The following is a 20,421-nucleotide window of genomic DNA, read 5'->3' as shown; positions in this document are numbered from 1 at the left end:
ACGGAAGACAGTTCTCTGAATGGCTAAGTATCCTCATCAGCCATGCAATGAAACTCCACTGTGAAATTTCCAGTCCAACATAGTTAGTTAATGCTCACACTATTATATCTGCACTATTATTACTAGTTACTGATGTTCAGTTTCTAGCTGAGAGACAGCAGGCTATAAAATAGGTATGTTCTGTTTCTTGCTATGTGACCACAGAGAGCAATGAGCAAAAACTTATGAACAAGAGGATAATTCTGCCACATACACTCCTGTGAATTAGAACTGAAGTATGGGGATAGTTAAGCCAGACCTCTCATCTTGCTAGATGTAGACAGTAGCCAGGCATGATTTCCTAGTTTGTCATATTTTCCCAAATAAAAGGTTTTGTGGTTTCACATCAGACGGGACTATCACATTTTTATGAGTGAGGAAAAACGGCCTAGGAAAGGAAGTGATGCAGCCTTCGTTACAACCATCCAGCTCTAAAAAGAAGAAAAGTTAATCCCCAGAACTCTAACCCTTATCTGTAGGGGTAGGGGCTATAAAGAAAATGCAGTCACATTCATTATGTAGCTATCAGTCTGCAGTTGGTGCTAACAGAGAGACTGCAATCCATGGTGCTGCAGTAAAGTCACATTTAGTTATTGCCAACATTAGTCCTACTTAATTACCATGTGACTGGGAAAAAAAGAAAAAAAGAAAAAAAGAAGAAAAAAAAAGCACAGCAGTTATTTAAGCCACTCACTAGGCCAGTTAGGTCCTGTGGAAGCAAACAGTGATTTAATCTTGCTGGTGAATTCCTGAAGCATATGACTGGGATTAGCCCCAGTAAGGAGCTCCACTCAGCCACCAGTGATTGAGCAGGCTCTGAGTGAGTGATTCTTATCAACAGCTTCACAGCTGCCCTCCCCAGTCTCAGATTTGAGAGAAAAAGAAGACATGGAGCATCATGAGAGAATTAATCCAGGCATTATTTATTTCCTTTTTTTATTAGTCTTGCCTCTGGCAGCATTAATATGGTTTGATGCAGCTGAGGACAGTTGAATAAATGCCCTTATACTGAGTGGCTGCCTAATCCCTAAGAAAATGGCACATCTATGTGGAAGGAGGTTCAAGGGGGTGTAGGACCTTCTGAGAAAGTGGTTCATCCCACAGAAGTGAAAGGAGCAAGTGTGAGTAAGGGTCAATCGGACCAAGAACAACATACAGATAATTTCAGTTCCAAAAGTGTGTTTCTTTCTGCAGTTTAAGAAAATAAAAATAGGAATGAACTATGTAATGAAAACTTAACAACTGTCTTTCCTGATTAACTGTTAACAATGCATGAATCATTTTTGACAGTAAATCTACTGGAAATATTTTATGATCAGGTTTGAACTTTTAAATAAAAGTTTTACTATTTTCAAGACAAAAAAAACATTTGCATAAGGATTGTCATAAATTTTCATGAGTAATATGAATATTTAAATTCAGCGTTTAATAGAAAGAAAAGGACAATAAAATATCTTCATCAAAGCAATGTTGTCCAGGCTACTCTGCATGTTATCGGGAAGAGACTTAAAAAAACAGGCAGAAGCCCTTTTTTGTTACTGAGAGTTTTCCAGGCAAACCTAAAGCCATGTATTTGGCAATGTCAGTGAAAGGAGAGGGTAATACATTACTGTCTGGCACATCTAAAACTTCAAGCAACAAGTAAATAGCTTGGGTGACAATGAATATTTTTTGTTGGTCTGTCATGAGTGATCTGCAAAAAATAACAGAAACCTGTAATTATTATTTTATTTTTTAATATATATTGTTTTTAGGAAAACTCAGTTGCTTCTCAAATCTCTACACATATGCCCCACCCTTGGGTATGAAATGTGGGAATAGTCTTTTTTTTTATATGAGTGGAGAAACTCATTATTATAATTATTATTATTATTGTTGTTGTTGTTGTTGTTATTGTTATTATTCCTAGTTACTGTTAACCAGGAGACAAAGCATGCCAACCATACCAGATACAGAAGGCTGAAAAACAAACAGGTGAGACAATTAATAATAAGTATCCATATAAAGAAACCTTTGTGTCAAAGGAAGCTTGATAATACATGGCATGCCTTCTGGTTTGCCCAGACATGGGGCAATAAGATTCGTAGATTACAGTTTGACCTAAACAGACATTATCAGCCGGTTAACTGAGTGCTTGAACAGGATCAGCCCATGGACAAGGAACAGCAGAGGCAAAGCAAGAAGTGCTTCAGTTGGTAGGCGGAGGAAGCAATGGTGTGGGCAGTCACAACTGCAGGTTTGGCTGGGTAGTTGGATGTATGCATTACTTCCCTGTTTTTGCTAAACCTTCACAGCAGCATCTATGACTAACACTTTCAGGTACCTCCAGGTAGGTAGGAGATCTGTCTCACACTGTTGAACAGAGCAGTATTCACAAAGGTGTAACAGCAAGCACTGAGCATGATGCTTCTACCTTGTACAAAATGGGCAGAACATCCCTTTGGCATAGCAAGTCACAGTGAGCAAGAATGTCTTCCTCAGGGTATCAAGCAAATACTGCTCTCAGATATGTTCAGTTGTCCAAATGCTAGTTGTCTGGTCTATACTAGTCATGTAAGCTTGCTGATTATCTAGTAAATGGAAAAAGATGCTCGTAAAAGCAATTTGGTATAGAGACATAAAAGATATCTGATGGAGATGAGAAGGTGGGACACGCTCTAGAGTTGCCCTTGCCCCTGGAGAAGTGAGAATGATTACACGGGAAATGTTAGCCAACCCAAGATCATATTTCTAGTAGAGCAGAATCAAGCTAAGGTTGTGAATTCTTATTTTCAGAATGCTGCGTGACCAGGATCAGCATATACAGACAAAGAAACCCTCCAGGTGCAGAGAGCTAATGTTCTCCATGTGTTCAGTGACACTTTCTACCAAAATAATAAAAAAAAGAGTGTGAAAGAGAGAGAGACTTTTCTTGCATGTCCTGAAAGAAGCACGCAGTAGCGCGTATCTTAAAATAAATTTTAAAAAGGCCAAAGAAACATACTGAACAAATCACACAAACTCTGAACAAAATCCTCTCTTAAACACAATTCTCCCATGAGAAGAGCCTGCAAATACAGCACATGGGGCACACATGACAAGTGCTATTCATGTCACTCAGCGCACTGCTGGGAGGCTCTCAGATACTAAAATGATCACTGAGATTAACTCTAGTCTTTCTTTTGGGTCAGCTTTACTTCAAAAAAGCCTTACATTGTTTTGATCCTGACTGACCTATGACTGATTAAAATGACACACTTTTATGGATACATCTTGACATTCACATAACACAAGGTCACAGTAAGTACTGGCCATTTTAGGTTCTGCTATTCTAAATAAGTTTGCTCACCATTTCTACACTTGAGGCACAAGATGTCAGCATAATGTATAAACCAGCTATGGTTAAAAGCAACATGATAAAAAATAAAAAGACAACCTTCACATATCGTATCTCATTTTTTTTTTGTGAAATATGGAAATGCTTTCTGGTGCCTCAGTAATTACTCTCCATACTAGGATTTAGCTGGATTAAGTAATATGAAAAATGCACATTTCCTGAAATCACAGAAGACACACTGGTTACAATTATATGCAACACATTTAAAAGTATTTATTGTCTTTCCAGAAAAAAAATAAATCCACTGTACATTTGCGTATAGGAATTCCTTGCCACTGTATTTGGAAAGAAGTATTAAGAAATAATTTGCACTGGCACATCAGGTGAGCATTATCAAATATTCTCCATGATATTTAATACAAATTCCAAGTTTTACTTACCAATCCTGCACAGCGTTGAAAGATTCTTCATTTGTGATGTCATACATTAAAATGAAGCCCATTGCACCTCGGTAGTAAGCTGTGGTGATTGTTCTGTATCTTTCCTGACCTGCTGTGTCCTGAAACAATAACAAATAAAATGTTTACATGTTGCAAATAAATTGATAAATAATTTATTATTTTTTTAAAAAGAGAAAGAAAACACTGACATTTATTGTATAGCTCTGCAAACTTACTCATAAACCTCTTCAAGGGGGAGTAAAATGGGAACAGGAAAAAGGAGAATTCTGCATTGTATCATAACAAGAGGGACACATCAATTCTGTCATGAAGTGAGAGCAGAGAGAAGCAGAAAGACATGGCCCTCTGGCAGGTCATATATCCTGAGAAATTCACTAGTTCCTTGTTCTGCCTTGTACCTTCCCTTTTCGACAGGGGGAGCAGATAAAATTTCAAGTCCTGGATAAAATACTGGAACAAAATAGCATATGATCATTATGAGATCAGGATGGTTCCAGAAGTTTAGAAACATTCCGACCAAAAAGGCAATGTCTAAATGTTCTTGTGATTTTAAGCCACTGGTGCTCATGTCAACTTCAGCACCAACACAGATCTGTGCTGACAAAGCAAAAGCTGGAGGGCAGTGTTTTTCCAGCAACTGCAACATCATCTGCACATATTCAATTCTAGCGAATTTTAAACTTAATATCATTATTTCAGATTTTTTGAGTGGATAAGGAATAGTTTATTTTGCAATAAAAACATTTACTAAAGTTGGCTTCCTACAGAATCACAGGATCACAGAATCTTAGGGGTTGGAAGGGACCTCAAAAGATCCTCTAGTCCAACCCCTCTGCCACAGCAGGATCACCTAGAGCACATCACACAGGAATGTGTCCAGGTGGGTTTTGAATGTCTCCAGTGAAGACAACTCCACAACCTCTCTGGGCAGCCTGTTCCAGTGCTCTGTCACTCTCACAGTAAAGAAGTTTTTTCTGATATTTACATGGAACCTCCTATGCTCCAGTTTGCACCCTTTGCCCCTTGTCCTATCACCAAACATCACTGAAAAAAGCCTGGCTCCATCCTCCTGACACTCACCCTTAACATATTTGTAAACTTTGATGAGGTCACCCCTCAGTCTCCTATTCTCCAAGCTCAAGAGTCCCAGCTCCCTCAGCCTTTCCTCATAAGGGAGATGTTCCACTCCCTCAATCATCTTTGTGGGTCTGCGCTGGACTCTTTCAAGCAGTTCCCTGTCCTTCTTGAACTGAGGGGCCCAGAACTGGACACAATATTCCAGATGTGGCCCCACCAAGGCAGAATATAGAGGGAGGAGAACCTCTCTTGACTGATTACCCACACCCTTTCTAATGCACCCGAGGATGCCATTAGCCTTCTTGGCCACAAGGGCACATTGCTGGCTGATGGTCATCCTCCTGTCCACCAGGACCCCCAGGTCCCTTTCTCCTACACTGCTCTCCAGCAGGTCAGCCCCCAACCTGTACTGGTACATGTGGTTGTTCTTCCCCATATGCAAGACTATACACTTGTTCTTGCTGAATTTCGTCAAGTTTCTCCCTGCCCAACTCTCCAGCCTGTCCAGGTCTCACTGAATGGCAGCACAGCCTTCTGGTGTGTCAGCCACTCCTCCCAGCTTGGTGTCATCAGCAAACTTGCTGAGGGCACACTCTGTTCCCTCATCCAGGTCATTGATGAAAATATTGAACATCACCAGTCCCACTACCGACCCCTGAGGGACTCCACTAGTCACAGGTCTCCAACTAGATTCTGTCCCATTGACCACAACTCTCTGACTTCTTCCTTTCAACCAGTTCTCAATCCATCTCACTACCTGAACATCAAGACTACACTTCTTTAACTTATCTACGAGGATGCTGTGGGAGACAGTGTCAAATGCTTTACTGAAATCAAGATAAAGCGCATCTACCGCCCTATCATCATCTATCCACCTAGTTACTTCCTCATAGAAGGCTATAAGGTTGGTGAAACATGACCTACCCTTGGTAAAACCATGTTGACTACTCTTAGTGACCCCCTCATCCTTGATATGCCTAGAGATAGTGCCAAGAACAAGTTGTTCCATCACCTTTCCAGGGATGGAGGTAAGTCTGACCAGTCTATAGTTACCCAGGTCCTCCTTCTTGCCCTTCTTGTAGACTGGAGTGACATTTGCTATCCTCCAGTCCTCAGGCACCTCTCCTGCTGCCCACGACTTACCAAAGATGATGGAGAGTAGCCTAGCAATGACCTCTGCCAGCTCCCTCAGCACCCACAGGTGCATTCCACGCGGAAAATAACCAGTGATAAGCAATGTTTTATTTGGTGTGTTTTCAGAAATGGCTCTGGAGCTAGTAGTATTATGAACAACATAAAAATAGATTGAGTGGGCCTCCTTCTTTACATATATTATACACCTTGTAAACTGTTAAAACAACAAAAAAGGAGATTCTATATAGATCACTTACAGAATATGAAACACAACCAAGACAATGACTGAAACCAAACAAGGCCTTAAGTAAAGTATATGGATTTTGTTCATGCTGGATTACAGCTACTACTGCTTTGATGTAGTTTCAGTGATCCAAGGCAAAACTAAAGTAGAAGTTGGACTAATAGGTCCCACAGGAGGTTAGATTGTATCTTTCTTGAAAAGGCCAGATACACCTGGACTTTATCTGCTTATACTCTGAGCTGGCTGAGCCTATACCAGCTCTGCTCTGGAGACTGGATAGATGCATGAACAAAACTGGTCCCAAATTGCCTGGTGGTATTACTGAATATTAAGGTGTTAACACTCTTGCTCCAAGCCTGTGCACATTCTAATACTCAGAGGCCAGTTCTTTCTTGGCAGGTCATAGTCTGTCAATAAGATGTAAGTACCACTGAAATGTTGAATAAAATAATTTATTATCAGAAGAAATAACACCTGTCATTCTTTAAAACAATTTCTGTGTATTTCTTTTATGGAACAAGATTTACCCTCACATGTTTTGCTGGCTTAATTTATTTGATTTGATGTTAGGGAAAAGATCTCAGAGGGACAGAGGAAAAATATGGTCTATAGCAAGCATGCAGCCTTTCTGTACAGAAGAGATAAAATTTGCAAAGTGGTTTTGTCAGTGCTTATCTATTTGTTTGCCAGTTGGAGATATGTATAGTTGCAAATACAATGGTCTGTAAAGCAGGAGCCCACTGCTACTGATGCAGATCTTACTTTGCTGTGAGTTAATTTCCATTTAAGCCTGTTTGCAGATAACAGTGAACAGCCTAGCAATAAAGTCTTAGGTCAGTGGGGCTTCCTATCGAAGACAAAAACTATTTTCTGCACAGTGTTAAGAGGTAGCAACTACAGGCTCTGATGTGCTCGATTACAGAGAATAAAAAGTGAGTGTAAAGGAAGACGGATCAAGATAAAATTCTTAAATAATTTTACACAAAGGGAAATGAAACAGCAGATGAAGATCTAAACACTAACCGACTTTGGGATTGGACACGCTCTTCTGGACCTAGTTATTTGATTTGAGTCAGCCTGGTATTTGGAGTTGTTCTCAATACAGGCATCTAATATGTGCCTGTAGCTAATGCCATGTAAATCTGATAAAAGATTTTCTGAAGCGGTGTTTCAGTATACAGTGTAGATGGATGACCCTTAATAAAGTGGAGTTTATTAGTTTCAAACATCAACAATAACACTCCTGTAGGTACTATTTTCTATTCATTTGCTATAAGGAAGCAACAAAAAATTTATTTTCCCTAATGTACAAATTATGCAGTACAGTGTGTATGATCACATAAAGAATGAACTCAAATATCATAATCAATGTCAACAAGTTTGTGTTCTACACATACATAAGTATGTCCTTTGTATTCTGACCAGAATACATTCATAAAGGCCCTAATGACAGCTCCTTTTGTATGACTGTTAAGGAATCCAAATAACATTTGTCAAGAGAATGAGAAACATCAAATACTTTAATATTAAATATTAAATTTTATTATAATTATTTAATTAATTTGAAACCAATAATGCAACAATCTAAGTGGCCTTTCTCTTTTCTTATTAGCTTTTATTCTGCTGGAAGAACTTAGTAGAAAAGAACTCATTTCCATATTTCATCTTATTTATATCTGTAAATTACTATGTTTTTATCCTCAGGTACTGTTTTGTATATGTACTTGAAGAAAACTTTTTCCAAATCAGGTATAGTACTGGCTGCTGCTATTTTTTATGCAAAACCATGGAATTAATCTGATTACAATATTTTTATAATTAAAATCTGAAATACAGTGTCTGTATTTTGCACGAACTGATGTTTATTTCTAAGCAAACAAAATAAAATATTCCTGAAGAATAATTAAATTTGACCTATCATTGACTGGCATTTTAACCAAGATGGTTCATTTTCATCTTTGATGGGCAGGAAACAAGACAGAGATCATCCTGGGGACCTTTTCATTCATGTAGGTAATGTCTGGTAAGGACAACTGCTTGTTCATTAAAGGAGTGGAAAAGCAGGAGGGAATGAATGATGGTGATAGAATGCTTTATGAAAAGATCCATGCACAGAATACAAAAAGAGACACTTTACAAATATTAGTCAAAACAAACAAAAACCCAAGGGTCTCAGCAGCTGCAAGAAATATTTGCAAATATTATAATGAATTTCAGGAATTTTGTTTTTAACAAAATTCCCAGAATTATGTTTGCTTCTGGTTAGGTGATCCTATCTTAGTGAATCTTTTTTTAATAGGCACCAGATTTTTGATACTTAATGATAGAGTGATAAGGTTTAGTGGACACAGTACTTTAGAAATTATTTAGTTTCTGAGCATGGCATACAGTATGCTGGCTAATAGCCCATGGTCCTGACTACCTGGAAGACTCTGAGACTTCCACAGTTTGGCCTTGTATGCTCTGATGTCTCTAGTATGTTTTGTTTTCCTTTGTTGAATGTCATTTTTTGCTGTTGTTTTTTTTAAAAAAATTTCACTTATAATTTCAATTTTATACATTCTGTTTCTGACTGAGGGTGAAGACAACAATCTGGAATGTGTTTGGCCAACTCTCATTTACAATCTATTTATCAAATGGTATGGAGATAGATGATTCTATATTACCTTGGCTCTTCATTTGAGTAAAAATTAAAGCCATGAATTGGACAGTACAATGCTGTGAATTTGACAGTACAATAAAGACTAAAGTGGAGATACGTTATTTTTACAGCAGCCACATGATCCAAGTTTTGTCCTGTGCTCCTCCTTTGAAACAACCATAATAACATTATGGGACATTTCCTACAGATTCTCACTATTACTCTGTAACTACCATACTGCTAAAGGCCTTAGTGTATAAGGAATGCTCCAGCTACTGACAACAGTGTTCTGAGAGGAATGGGGATATAATGTCACAGCCATCTGTGCAAGCAGAAACACAGGAATAGCAAGTAGACTTAAGAAGAACATGTATTCCACATGAAGTTAAAGAGTCTATGGGGCTGGAAAGCCTCAAAATACAAAACAGTTCTGATAATCTTGCAAATAGAAACTATTTAGGCTTGCAAAGTACAGTTAGGTCAGTTACCTTAACAGAAGTAAATCAACCTTACTGTCAAGTCCTACTAAACTAGACTTAATCCAGAATGGGAAATTCCAGCTTAGACCATGACAAATATTTTTAAATTAATTTCTGAGCGTGTGCTCTCCCTCCCACCCTTGACTAGCACTTCATGACTTCTAGGAACAATACTGTATGTAAATAAATTCCAAATGGAGTTGCTCATTATTAATGTAGACAGTTTTGAAGGTGAAAGCTAACAGTATATGGCAGCAAGAACTTTTAATGAGTCTGTCACAAGGACTTCAGTCTGCAAACCACAAACTTATTTTGTGGCACACCAAGTGACTCTGTGCCTCTGCAGTTGTGGCCTGTATGCTACACAAATATCTTTTTACATCTTCTTCCCCACATTACAAGTTTTATTCATATCACAAAACAGCTTGTGTTCTGTGCCAAAAAAAACCTGGCAGCAGCAGACAGTATTTCTTGGATGGTATTTGTATCTCTGCTGCACATCCACATTTGAAGACAAGGCCAACACAAAGATAAAATTAGAAATGTGAATTGGGCAAATTCTCACTTTGCAGAACAAAATTTTCTGTTAAGGTAAACAAAATTGGCACAGCAATGAAAAACTGCTGCTCCTTTCTGAGTTTCACGTTTCTTTCCTTCTGCTGCCTCCCAAAGATTACTTATATGTTCTACCAAAGAGCCTCTGTATTTCTCTCACTTCTACTGATACATAAAAGGACTCAAGGCAGTAAGTGAATGAAAACCTAAACTGGATTCAGAGCAACACAAAAGATATCTCTGATCTTACCTTGGGGATCTCTGAGAAGAAAGGATAAAAAGAAAAAAAGTATGACAAACAAACAAAAAAAGTATGAAAGCTGTTCAGCGAGAGGCAAGGGACAACCTCTGCAAAAATTGTCTTGATGTGAGGGACAAACAGGAGCAAACCTATCTGTCACCTGCTGCTAATCAGCCAAGAAGAGTAGCTGTGGGTGTACAGCAGAAGCAACTGGGCAGGGCATGAAGAAAGTGGACCAAGAAAAAAGGTGCTGGAGCAGGAGGAGCTGACTATGCCTGGAGCACCATTTCTCAACAAACAGCACTTCCAACAGAAAGTGCAGAAACATAGTACATAGATACATAGACATGAACATTTACAAGTAGGAAGGAAAACTGTCCTGGTTTGAGACAGGATGAAGCCAGTTTTCCTTTTCCTGATACTTTTTTCCTTCAGTAAGCTTTCTTTTAATTAGTAGCAGAGCAGGGAAACATATCCTGTGCCTCATGCCACATATTATCCTGGGGCTTGAGAAGCAAATCTTGTGGAGACATGGTACTCCAAAAAGAACTGAGTCAGACAATGGGACTCATTTCAAAAACAATCTTGTGACTGACTGGGCTAAAGAGCATGGTATTGAGTAGACATACCATATCTCATACTATGCGCAAGCCTCAGGGAAAATTGAAAGGTACAATGGTCTGTTGAAAGCTACCCTGAAGGCAATGGGTAGTGGAACCTTCAAAAACTGGGACAAAAATTTGGCAAAGGCCACCTGGTTAGTTAATACCAGAGGATCCATCAATCGGGCTTTAGCACATACCTGAACATATTTGTATATAATTGTATATATTTTCCTATATCATTAGTGTTTAATTAAAGCCGTGTAGTTTAGTCTTCCATCCAGTAAAGTCTCTCTCTTTTTCTCTTTCTCCTTCCCTGCCTGGGTGGGAGGAGGAGGGGATTGAGAGCATTGTTGTTGAACCTGAGTCAAACGGTGACAAAAACACAGTTAAAACCAGTTTCTTCAGCTAATGTATGCACAAGACAGAATACTGCATATTGCCAACTCAGTCTTTACTTACATACCTATCTCCAGTCAGCAGCACCTTCTAGACTTTTCATGGCTTTGGTTTCCCTGCAATTCTGTCTTTCATATATATATGTGTGTATATTTATATATTTATATATATGTGTGCATGTATATGCATACATGTGCTTTTAGAAATATATGTATGTGCATAAGAAAAAAAAACAAGGTAGAGTGAAAAAACAGCTGCTTCACTTGCCAGTGCACATCTGCTGTGCCTATATGATAGTCCTTAGAACTCTCCTCAGAAACACAACTGACAGTTCATTCATCATATACATGGGAGGAATGCAGAAGCATGGCAGGGCCTGTTGGAAAGAAGTTTGGTCAGAACAGTGGGGAGAGGCATTATTCCAAATGTGGCTAGTAAAAAAGGGCTTGCAAGGGCTGTCCTTTTTAAAACGAGCATAAAAATGTTCATTCTCTGCAGTTGAGGAACCATGCCTTTGTAAATCACAAAGTTCAGGAAAGCCATGGTATCACTGTCTCCTTCAACTTATTTTTTTTTAAATCTTGTACTTGGAGACCAAAAATGTGTCACAGTGCTTAATGAAAAAAACCAAAAGGCATCTAATACGGACTTAAATTACTGTATTAAAAAAAAAAAGAATTACTAAAACAAAAATAAATTTTGAATGCTGCCAACTGGCATCGAGTTCCAGCAAAGCTTGGGAGGATCAGAACAACCCGACTCTAAGTGAAAGAGACATAAAATGTTAGCTTTATAATAATGTTACAAGGAATGGTAATCTTAGAAACCTCACACTCAAATACACTATAGACAATCTTCAAGCTTGACAACCAGTCTCCTTGAGCTCCAGGAATTTGCTTGGTAATTTAGACACTAAAAAAACAGTGGTTGTCCTTCTTATAGGGAGACGAGGACAGGCTGCAACAGTGCCAATCTTAATGCTGTGGTCTTATGCCTATGACCCTGGAAAATTTATTTTTCTGGTTTTTAATTATTTTAGTTTCCTTGTGGAAAAATTAGGACATAACCTCTATAACAAAAAGATCCCTTTGTCACCAATAGTCTGCTAGAATGACCTCCACCTAGATACGATTTTTCTATTAATTTGAGGGATCTTGAAATTGTTTTGAAGTAATAATTTTGAAAAGTCTTATCAAAACACAGTGTAATTCTTAGGTACACCATAAGCACTGCTGGAATCTCTTCACAAAGGAAAGAAGATGTTACAGATGCCAAATAGAAACAGCAACATAATCTTGTGTATGATTTGGGGTGGGTTTTTATCTGGAAAATACATTCTTTAAACTAAAGTCCTCTGTGTTCTCTTGCTTGTCAGTAAATATCTCTATGCTATGACTGCATATACAAAGGTTATTATACCCAGAACACTCCTCTCACATTCCTGTTTGATGCAAGAAATGTAATTTAAGAGAGCACAGGTAATTCTGATAAGGAAATATTTATTTACCCTGAAAATGTTTCAGCAGCTGATATAGTTTAACACATATCAACTAATCATGACTGTAAATGGTTAAAGACAGAGTTGTAAAAATAAGTTAAGTCTGTCAGGTGTAACTAAACTATGATCTTACATTATTTCAAGTACAGTGCCTTTACCTTTGCATTCCTTTCTTGGGAAGTTCTAGCATAAAGTGACATATTTAAATTAGATTTCAGCTAAATTACTGTTTAATTTGGCTCCTGGTGTCTCTTCATTTTTAGCTCAGAGTTGTTGAAAGATATGTGTTTAGCATATGTATAATTATATTTAGCAATTCTAATGACTTTTTATAATTTTAAACTCAAGCTTTTGAGAAAAACAGTCTCACCAGAAAGCAAAATTGACAGACAGAACAGACTAGAATAGAATAGCTAATTTGGAAGGGATCTACAATGATCAACTACTCCAACTACCTGACTACATCAGGGCTGACCAAAAGCTAAAGTGTGTTATTAAGGCCATTGTCCAAATTTCTCTTAAACATTGACAGGCTTGGGGATCAACCACCTCTCTAGGAAGCCGGTTCCAGGGTTTGTCAGTGAAGAAATGTTTCCTAATACCCAGTCTGAGCCTTTCCTAGTACAGCTTTGGCCATTCCCATCTGTTCTATCACTGGGCACAAGGGAAGAGAGTTCAGCACCTCCCCCTCCACTTTCCCTCAGAAAGCTGTGATGAGCAATGAGCTCACCCTCAGCCTCCTCTCCAAACTAGAGAAACTCACAGTCCTCACAGCTTCTCACAGGACATGCCTTCCAGCCCTTTCACCAGCTTTGTTGCCCTCTTCAAGTACCTCACTCAAGTACCTTAACATCCTTTAAAATTTAACATATTTATTCATAAGTAATAATATAGCAAATTAAATAGAAATATAAATACAGTATACATATAATATTTATGTTTATTGATTTATTTTAGCCTTTTTACATATGTCATCTGTTTTGGAGTAATGGCCACTGCACAAGAGATTGAGGTACAGTAGCTGGTGTGGGTACCACCACTACAGACATCTATGTTCATATAGGAAGCCGAATAAAAACCACATTATCTCATTCTGTTACCTTCTCAGGAATGGTCACACATTGTTCCCTTACGCTTTTGTCCAAATAAATTCTAAAATAATCAGCAGGTTTTATATAATAGATAAGCTTCCAGTATTATTGCAAACAGAACTAACATCCCAACTGACAATCTGTAAGCAGACAGTTCATGATCCAGCACTAGAGGAAATGCAGTGATGCTACTTCCTTGATCACTGCAAAGTTCTTTGATTAGTTTGGACTTTTTTTTTTTTTTTTTTTTTTTAAGTATTACAATTTTACACTTGTATTAAAAAAATGCTATATATGTTTTCATTACCTAAGTATTTGGCCCTAGGTGTAAACACCTCTGAAAAAAGTCTTCAAAAAGAGCGGTCATTAAGTTGAATGTGGATTTTATCAAAGTACAAGCATACAAAGCTACTAAATGCATTTAGGGGGATTTACTGGATGTGCTGTGTTTTTAAATGCCTAAACAATTTGCATGCTGAGGCTTTAAGTATCTGGTCATTTACTTTCCAATCCTTAAAGACAGTACAATTTCAGCTCACTTCCCACCTGCCAAATAGGTTGCAAGACACTTTCCTGTGGAAATTACAACCTCTGTGAGAAAAATATAGCTATGCAGGTAGATGTGAGTATGCAAATTCACATGCCTGAACAAACTAGAAGACAGGTAGTATTTACAGCCTATTTATGTAGAAATACACTTACTAGTTCTTCAGGCATTTTCTTTCAGTATCCATTACTGGTAACTGCTGTAGGGGAAAGTACTGAATGTACTAACTGGACCTTTGGTCTGATGCAATATAGTAATTCTTATTATCTTACAAAACATTCAAGAAGGCTCAAAACTAGTATTTAGTGTCAGGTGCTGCCAAAATCTTGCTAGAAAACCCGATATTTTTATTTTTTTTTACTGCACAGAGTGATGAGCAAAAGTGGTTTCAACAACTATTCAAAAAAAGATACATTTATTCAAAGTTTCTTCAATATATGGAACAATATGTAAAAAAAAAAACATGTATCAAAAGAAGAATGATATTAACTAGGAAATTTTCCTCCTAGATTTATATTTCTAAAAGCATCAGGCAAAAAAAGCAGCTGCAAGATTTCTATACTTGAAGGAACAGGCTTTGAAATTCTACAAGTGTCTACGGAACCTGGCAAGAGGATCTAGAACCTGTTCTTAACAAAGAGTATATGTCTAACTTCACAAATGCATAGGTAGGTTGATACACTTTGAGAAAAAGCAACATCCAGAAGTTCCCATGCAGAGAAGTAACTTCCGAAAGCAATTCACGCTTTCAGGTGCTTTGCTGGAGGAGGACTAGAATGTTAATCACAATCTGGGATCATATCTTAGGTGAACAAATGGATATAGATATGTAGGCCTGACTGTCCCTGGGCTGTTCTCTACTCCACATTTACATTCTCATAGAGCACAATATGGACAAAGGCACAAGAGATGCTGTATCACTTTAAACCTGATAATTTTCGGCAATTATTTAAAGATTCACTTCTATTATGTCACCCAAACACAACAGATCCTTTTAGAATCCAAGCAAATAGGCTTCTCAGGTTTCTGAGGAACTCCAAGTGTTTCTAACTTTATAGTAATCTCTAACTTAATTCTCACAGTGAAACAGTGGATTATGGGATCCCATAACATGAAATTTTCAGGTAAAATGCAGTTAGAGAAAAAAGGCTTCTTTCTTCTGTAGCTGTTAACAGTTACTTTATGTCCAGACTTACTTTTCATTTAAGTAAAAATAAGTTTAAAGACAGATATTATCTAGATAATATCTAGATAATAGTAAAGTAATTAACCTTTTAGGAAGATCCCAAACCATTTATGCTGATCAAGGGGGATAAATCTATCAGCCCTGAAACTGCAATGTCATCACATGAGGTCAAATCAAGTACCAAAGGAAAATGAAATGAATGAAAGCATTTTGACCTGTTAGGATAATGCCTGATTGAAATGCACCTTTATTTCCAAAAACACTCTATAATTCTTCTATGTATTACCAGGCAGAGTTACTGCCATAGGTTATATGAAAAGTTTTAAATGCAATTATCTCAATACTAAATAAATAAATAAATAAATAAATGTAGGGCTTTGATTGTATATGATGTACTTAAAGAGTGTTGCTCTTCTGCTGTGATTTTCAAGTGACTGGTGTTTTTCCAGTAATCAGAGTTATCATGTTGGAATGCATCATAATGGAATAAGAAATTACAGTCTAATGAAAGTAGAAAAATGACCAGCTGTGAAGTCTGTAGCAAATGAAATTGTAAGCATTACATTAAAGCACTAGCTACTACAATACCAGACATTTGGCTTACATACAGTCAAAGAACAGTCTAAAACCAAATTGAGTGTGAATCACAGAATCATAGAATCACTTAGGTTGGTAAAGATCTTGAAGATCATTGAGTCCAACCATTAACCCTTCTCTTCCAAATATAGCACTAAACCATATTCCCAAGCACCACGTCTAGACAACTTTTAAACACATCCAGGAATGGTGACTCAACCACCTCCCTGGACAGCATGTTTCAGTGTCTGACAATCCTTTCAGGGAAAAAGTTCTTCCTAATGTCTACTCTAACCTCCCCTGGTGCAGCTTGAGACCATTCCCTCTTGTTCTATCATCAGTTCCTTGCGAGAAGAGACCAGTGCCTACCTCTCCACAGCGTCCTTTCAGGCAGTTGTAGAGGGTGATGAGGTCTCCTCTCAGCCTCCTTTTCTACAAACTAAATAGCCCCAGTTCCCTCAGCCACTCCTCATAAGACTTGTTCTCAAGGCCCATCACCAGCTTCATTGCCTTTCTTTGGACACACTCCAGCACCTCAATTGTATAACTTCCAATAGGCTTATCTGCCTACAGTGTAGAACTCTCTACAGAGAAGCAGTAGATGTTTGATGACATCCTGCAGTCCTGCTTCAATGTATACATTGTTCTACCTCTTCTCTAATTAAAAAATGCAGTAAAACCAAGACAGACTTTGAAGAAGGCCATTGTATTCTATTACAGCTCTATCCCATTCCTTCTCAGTCTTCTAACAGTTACATAATAGTGGGTTTATAGCAGTAGTAGGGTTCATTAATTTGTAAACAATATGATGGTATAGGTGCAAGTTTCTGGGTATATACAGACATTCATAAAAAAATATAATATTAACATATGCATATAATATATTCTACTGTTCCTATTGTGAGATAAGGTATTATGTATTTATGTCAGGGATAAAGAAAGCAAATTTTTCACACTGCAAATTTGTGCCTGCAGTCCCAGAATTCTGACTTACCTCATCTAAGCATGAGGAGAAGAAAACATATCTATTTATAATTGTTGCCAAATGCATTCACATTTCATTACTTATGAACAAAGAGTTACCTTACAGAAGAGTTAACCTCAGAAGTATGAGTCAGAAATGCAGACTTACAGAGATGCTGTAGTTATTTCAGTTTCATGTATTATTCACCAAAGAAACTAGACTACAAAGTTACAGGTAAATGACAGCAAATCAAATTAATCTTTTTCAGCCACAGATTAGATGAAATTAATTTCAAAAGCCAAATTAATAAATCCTTTGATAGAGCAGCTGTTAAGTATGCAGCAGAGTTAACATAACTCAGGTTTCTTAATTGCACTTCTCCCAGCCTCTTTCACTGCAAAAGACATCTTTTCAGCTGGACGTGTATTTTCCCTGCATGCAATCTCTGCCTTTGGCTGTAGCAGCCTGAACAGAAACCTCAGTAATCTTTTCACTGAATATACACTCACCAGCATATTAACTGGAAATTGCATTATTAGATGCTCAATCATGTGTTCTTTGATCCTGGATAAAAAATGAAGATTACTTCTACCCAGATTTGATTAAATTGTGGGACATGTTATCCTATTGTACAGACATAATTTAATTATCGTTTATCAGCTGACAAAATGCTACTGTGACTGACAAGACAGACTGACAGCCAAAAAGGAGACTTGAATAACAAAGATCAAAGTGAGAACTGACCCTTGAAATTAGTTTTTTTTTCTGATATGCTTTCTAATAACCAGGGGGTAGGGGAGGATTAAAATACAAATTTCCAAATTCTGGTCATTTTACTTTTAAGCTAAGCATGCTCAAAAACTGCTGCTCCAAGAAAGCAAGAAAGAGGAGGATAATTTGCCAGTTGCTTACTAGTCAGCTCCACATAGGCCTCCAGGGGCTGATGTTTCAGCCCACAGCAGACAGATCAAACAGAAGTTGTTGACTTTGCTAACTCTAACTGATCCTAACAGGGTGGGAATAGAGGGGAAAATACTCCTTTCCAAACATCTGCCATCACAAACAGCAATTTTAGAAGATGACAGAACTGACTATTTAAGCATGGAAATTATATTCAGATCTAGAAGCATTTAAATGTGCTTTGGGTTTCAAAGTGACCTTTCCTGATGAGAAGAAGGCAACAAATGGATGTGGGAAACATGATTTTTCTTCCATTTTTTCCCTTTTAATCTCCAGTATGATGAAAATGTGACAGGTATGACACACAGTTTTGGCTAAGATGGATAGAATACAATCCTTCAAATTGTACTGTATTTTCTTTGATGCCAAAGCTACTGAAGGCTACAGGAAATTACATGTTCCTGAAACTTAGCACAAACTTCTCTTCTGTACCTACACAGGAGTTCCTTAGTACTTCAGTTACCTAGTCTTCAAAACAGCAAATGAGGACAGCTCTATAGGACAGCACTGGGTGTTCAATAAGGCTGAGGATGCAACTGACAGTACAAAAAAAGTAAGGATTAATAGGCTCTAAAGAAAGGATTAAAAGGAATCTAAAAGGAATGAAGCCCAATTCAGTCCTTAGACAGGGAAAATCTAACTTTCCAAATGAAAGAATTAAAATTTTTAGTAATTTATTCCTACTGACATTGGAGTCACTATAAAATTTACCTTTTTTTATAATGTAATGTTGTATTTATGTTTTTCTATGTTTTAATTATATTAACTTCTATGTACTTCCTGAAGAAAAGTTATGTGGGTATTTTATTTTATTTTATATTATTTTATTTTTTAAGATACTGTTTCAGCTCTAGATCTTGCTCAAAACAGACATACCAGGAGCAAAAACAACTCAAGTATTTATGGGAAAATAACACAAACGGTTGACTGATCACCAGGCACTATATAGTAAATGTTCAAGTGGTTCTAGCACGGATGTTTCATAATAAAGTATGACACGTAGTTGACAGTGTAATACAGGGAAATAGTAGATCCAATCAATAACTAGTAATACATTAAAATCATTTTAAACTCAAGCAAAATGCACTCAATTTAGTCACTTTGTATACCCAAGCATGGTCTTAATCTCACAGCACTATTTAACTGATCTTGGAGAAAAATTACTGACCACAAAATTATTCTCTGCTCTCATATCTTTTACTAGTTTTACCAAATGCTTATCTCAAATATAAAAACTGGAATGTCAGAGTCACCATGTACTTTTTCAGAACCTGCTGTGAATTAACATGTCTTTGGAAAGACTGCTGGAAATAACCTGAAAAGTGTATAGCAACAAACCTATTATACATAATTATATATATAAGATATATATAAGTCCCTTCTTAAAAAAAATAAAAAAATTATACAGGCTCAAACACAAAATTGTAAATTCCATTTTTATAATAATTGAGGTTAAATCTTATGAAAAAGGGGAGTAGGGGAGGAATATGATGACTAAGGTAGGTGGTATACTTTCAAACTCTGAGGTCTAAACAAGTATCTAGCCTCTCCTCTGACTGTTACCTCATGGATGTATATATGGATATATGTAGTGTGATTAGGGCTAGGGAAGTTTGAATTGACTTAAGTGTGGCATGAGGCATGGGCAGTGATAAGGGTCATGAGGCACCAGTGACAAGAAATGATACATGAGTCCTGACTGATGACCTAAGATCATTCTTATGTCATGATGGTGGCTTAATAAAAACTCACTTAGCTTAGGAAGCTCAGAATTGTTTTGGGGTTTGCTTATTTTTTTGTTCATTTGATTATATTTTAATTCAGTAAATAGTATAAGACAATGCTGAAAACTAAAGCAAGAAAAATCTCTGCAAGGTACACTTTTTTACTTCTTAATGCTGCACACCACAGCTATATTTTGTGGTTTAAACATGATACACTGTCCTCTCCATCTTAGCTCTCTGATTCTGAAAGTTCCTTTATGCAGTGATAACCTATTTATCTCTATAGTAAAATGAAATGGGTTAGTTGAAGGGTTAGTTCAGAGGTGGAGTGTCTGAAACAGAAAAGCTTTAGTGAATTGTCCATGTATAGCAAGACAGAATATTAAATGCAAGACCTCTTTTAACTATGCCAGATTTCCTCTTCCTTTCCAACTGTCTGTTTTGCTGAGAAGAGCAACTGAATCCTTACTACAGAGTTAATTTGCTCCAAAGCAGTAAAAAACTGCTGTATACTATCATGATACAGCTTCCCTCCAATATAGAAAATGCAATTGCAACACAATGCATGACTGCAGAACAAAGATGCCTCCCATTATTATATTACCTACATTTACAGTCAGAGGTGTGTAGTGGGCATTTAATTGGATTATATGACAAAACTGACTTAATGCTAAGGCCTGAATTTTA

The 20,421-nt window shown here is 37.2% G+C and overlaps 1 protein-coding gene across 1 annotated transcript in view; it reads right to left on the bottom strand.

Annotated features, from left to right (window-relative positions):
* The window catches only part of RAB3C (RAB3C, member RAS oncogene family), a 105,311-nt gene that overhangs the window by 51,906 nt on the left and 32,984 nt on the right, over positions 1-20,421 (bottom strand). Inside the window, exon 3 of the mRNA XM_051642696.1 lies at positions 3,796-3,914. Within this exon, the coding sequence (XP_051498656.1) occupies positions 3,796-3,914 (119 nt within the window). The remainder of the gene's footprint in view (positions 1-3,795; positions 3,915-20,421) is intronic.

Source organism: Apus apus, chromosome Z (assembly GCF_020740795.1).
Source record: "Apus apus isolate bApuApu2 chromosome Z, bApuApu2.pri.cur, whole genome shotgun sequence".
Classification (NCBI taxonomy): domain Eukaryota; kingdom Metazoa; phylum Chordata; class Aves; order Apodiformes; family Apodidae; genus Apus; species Apus apus.
Note: the sequence above shows the minus strand (reverse complement) of the source record. Positions and strands in the feature narration are given on the sequence as shown.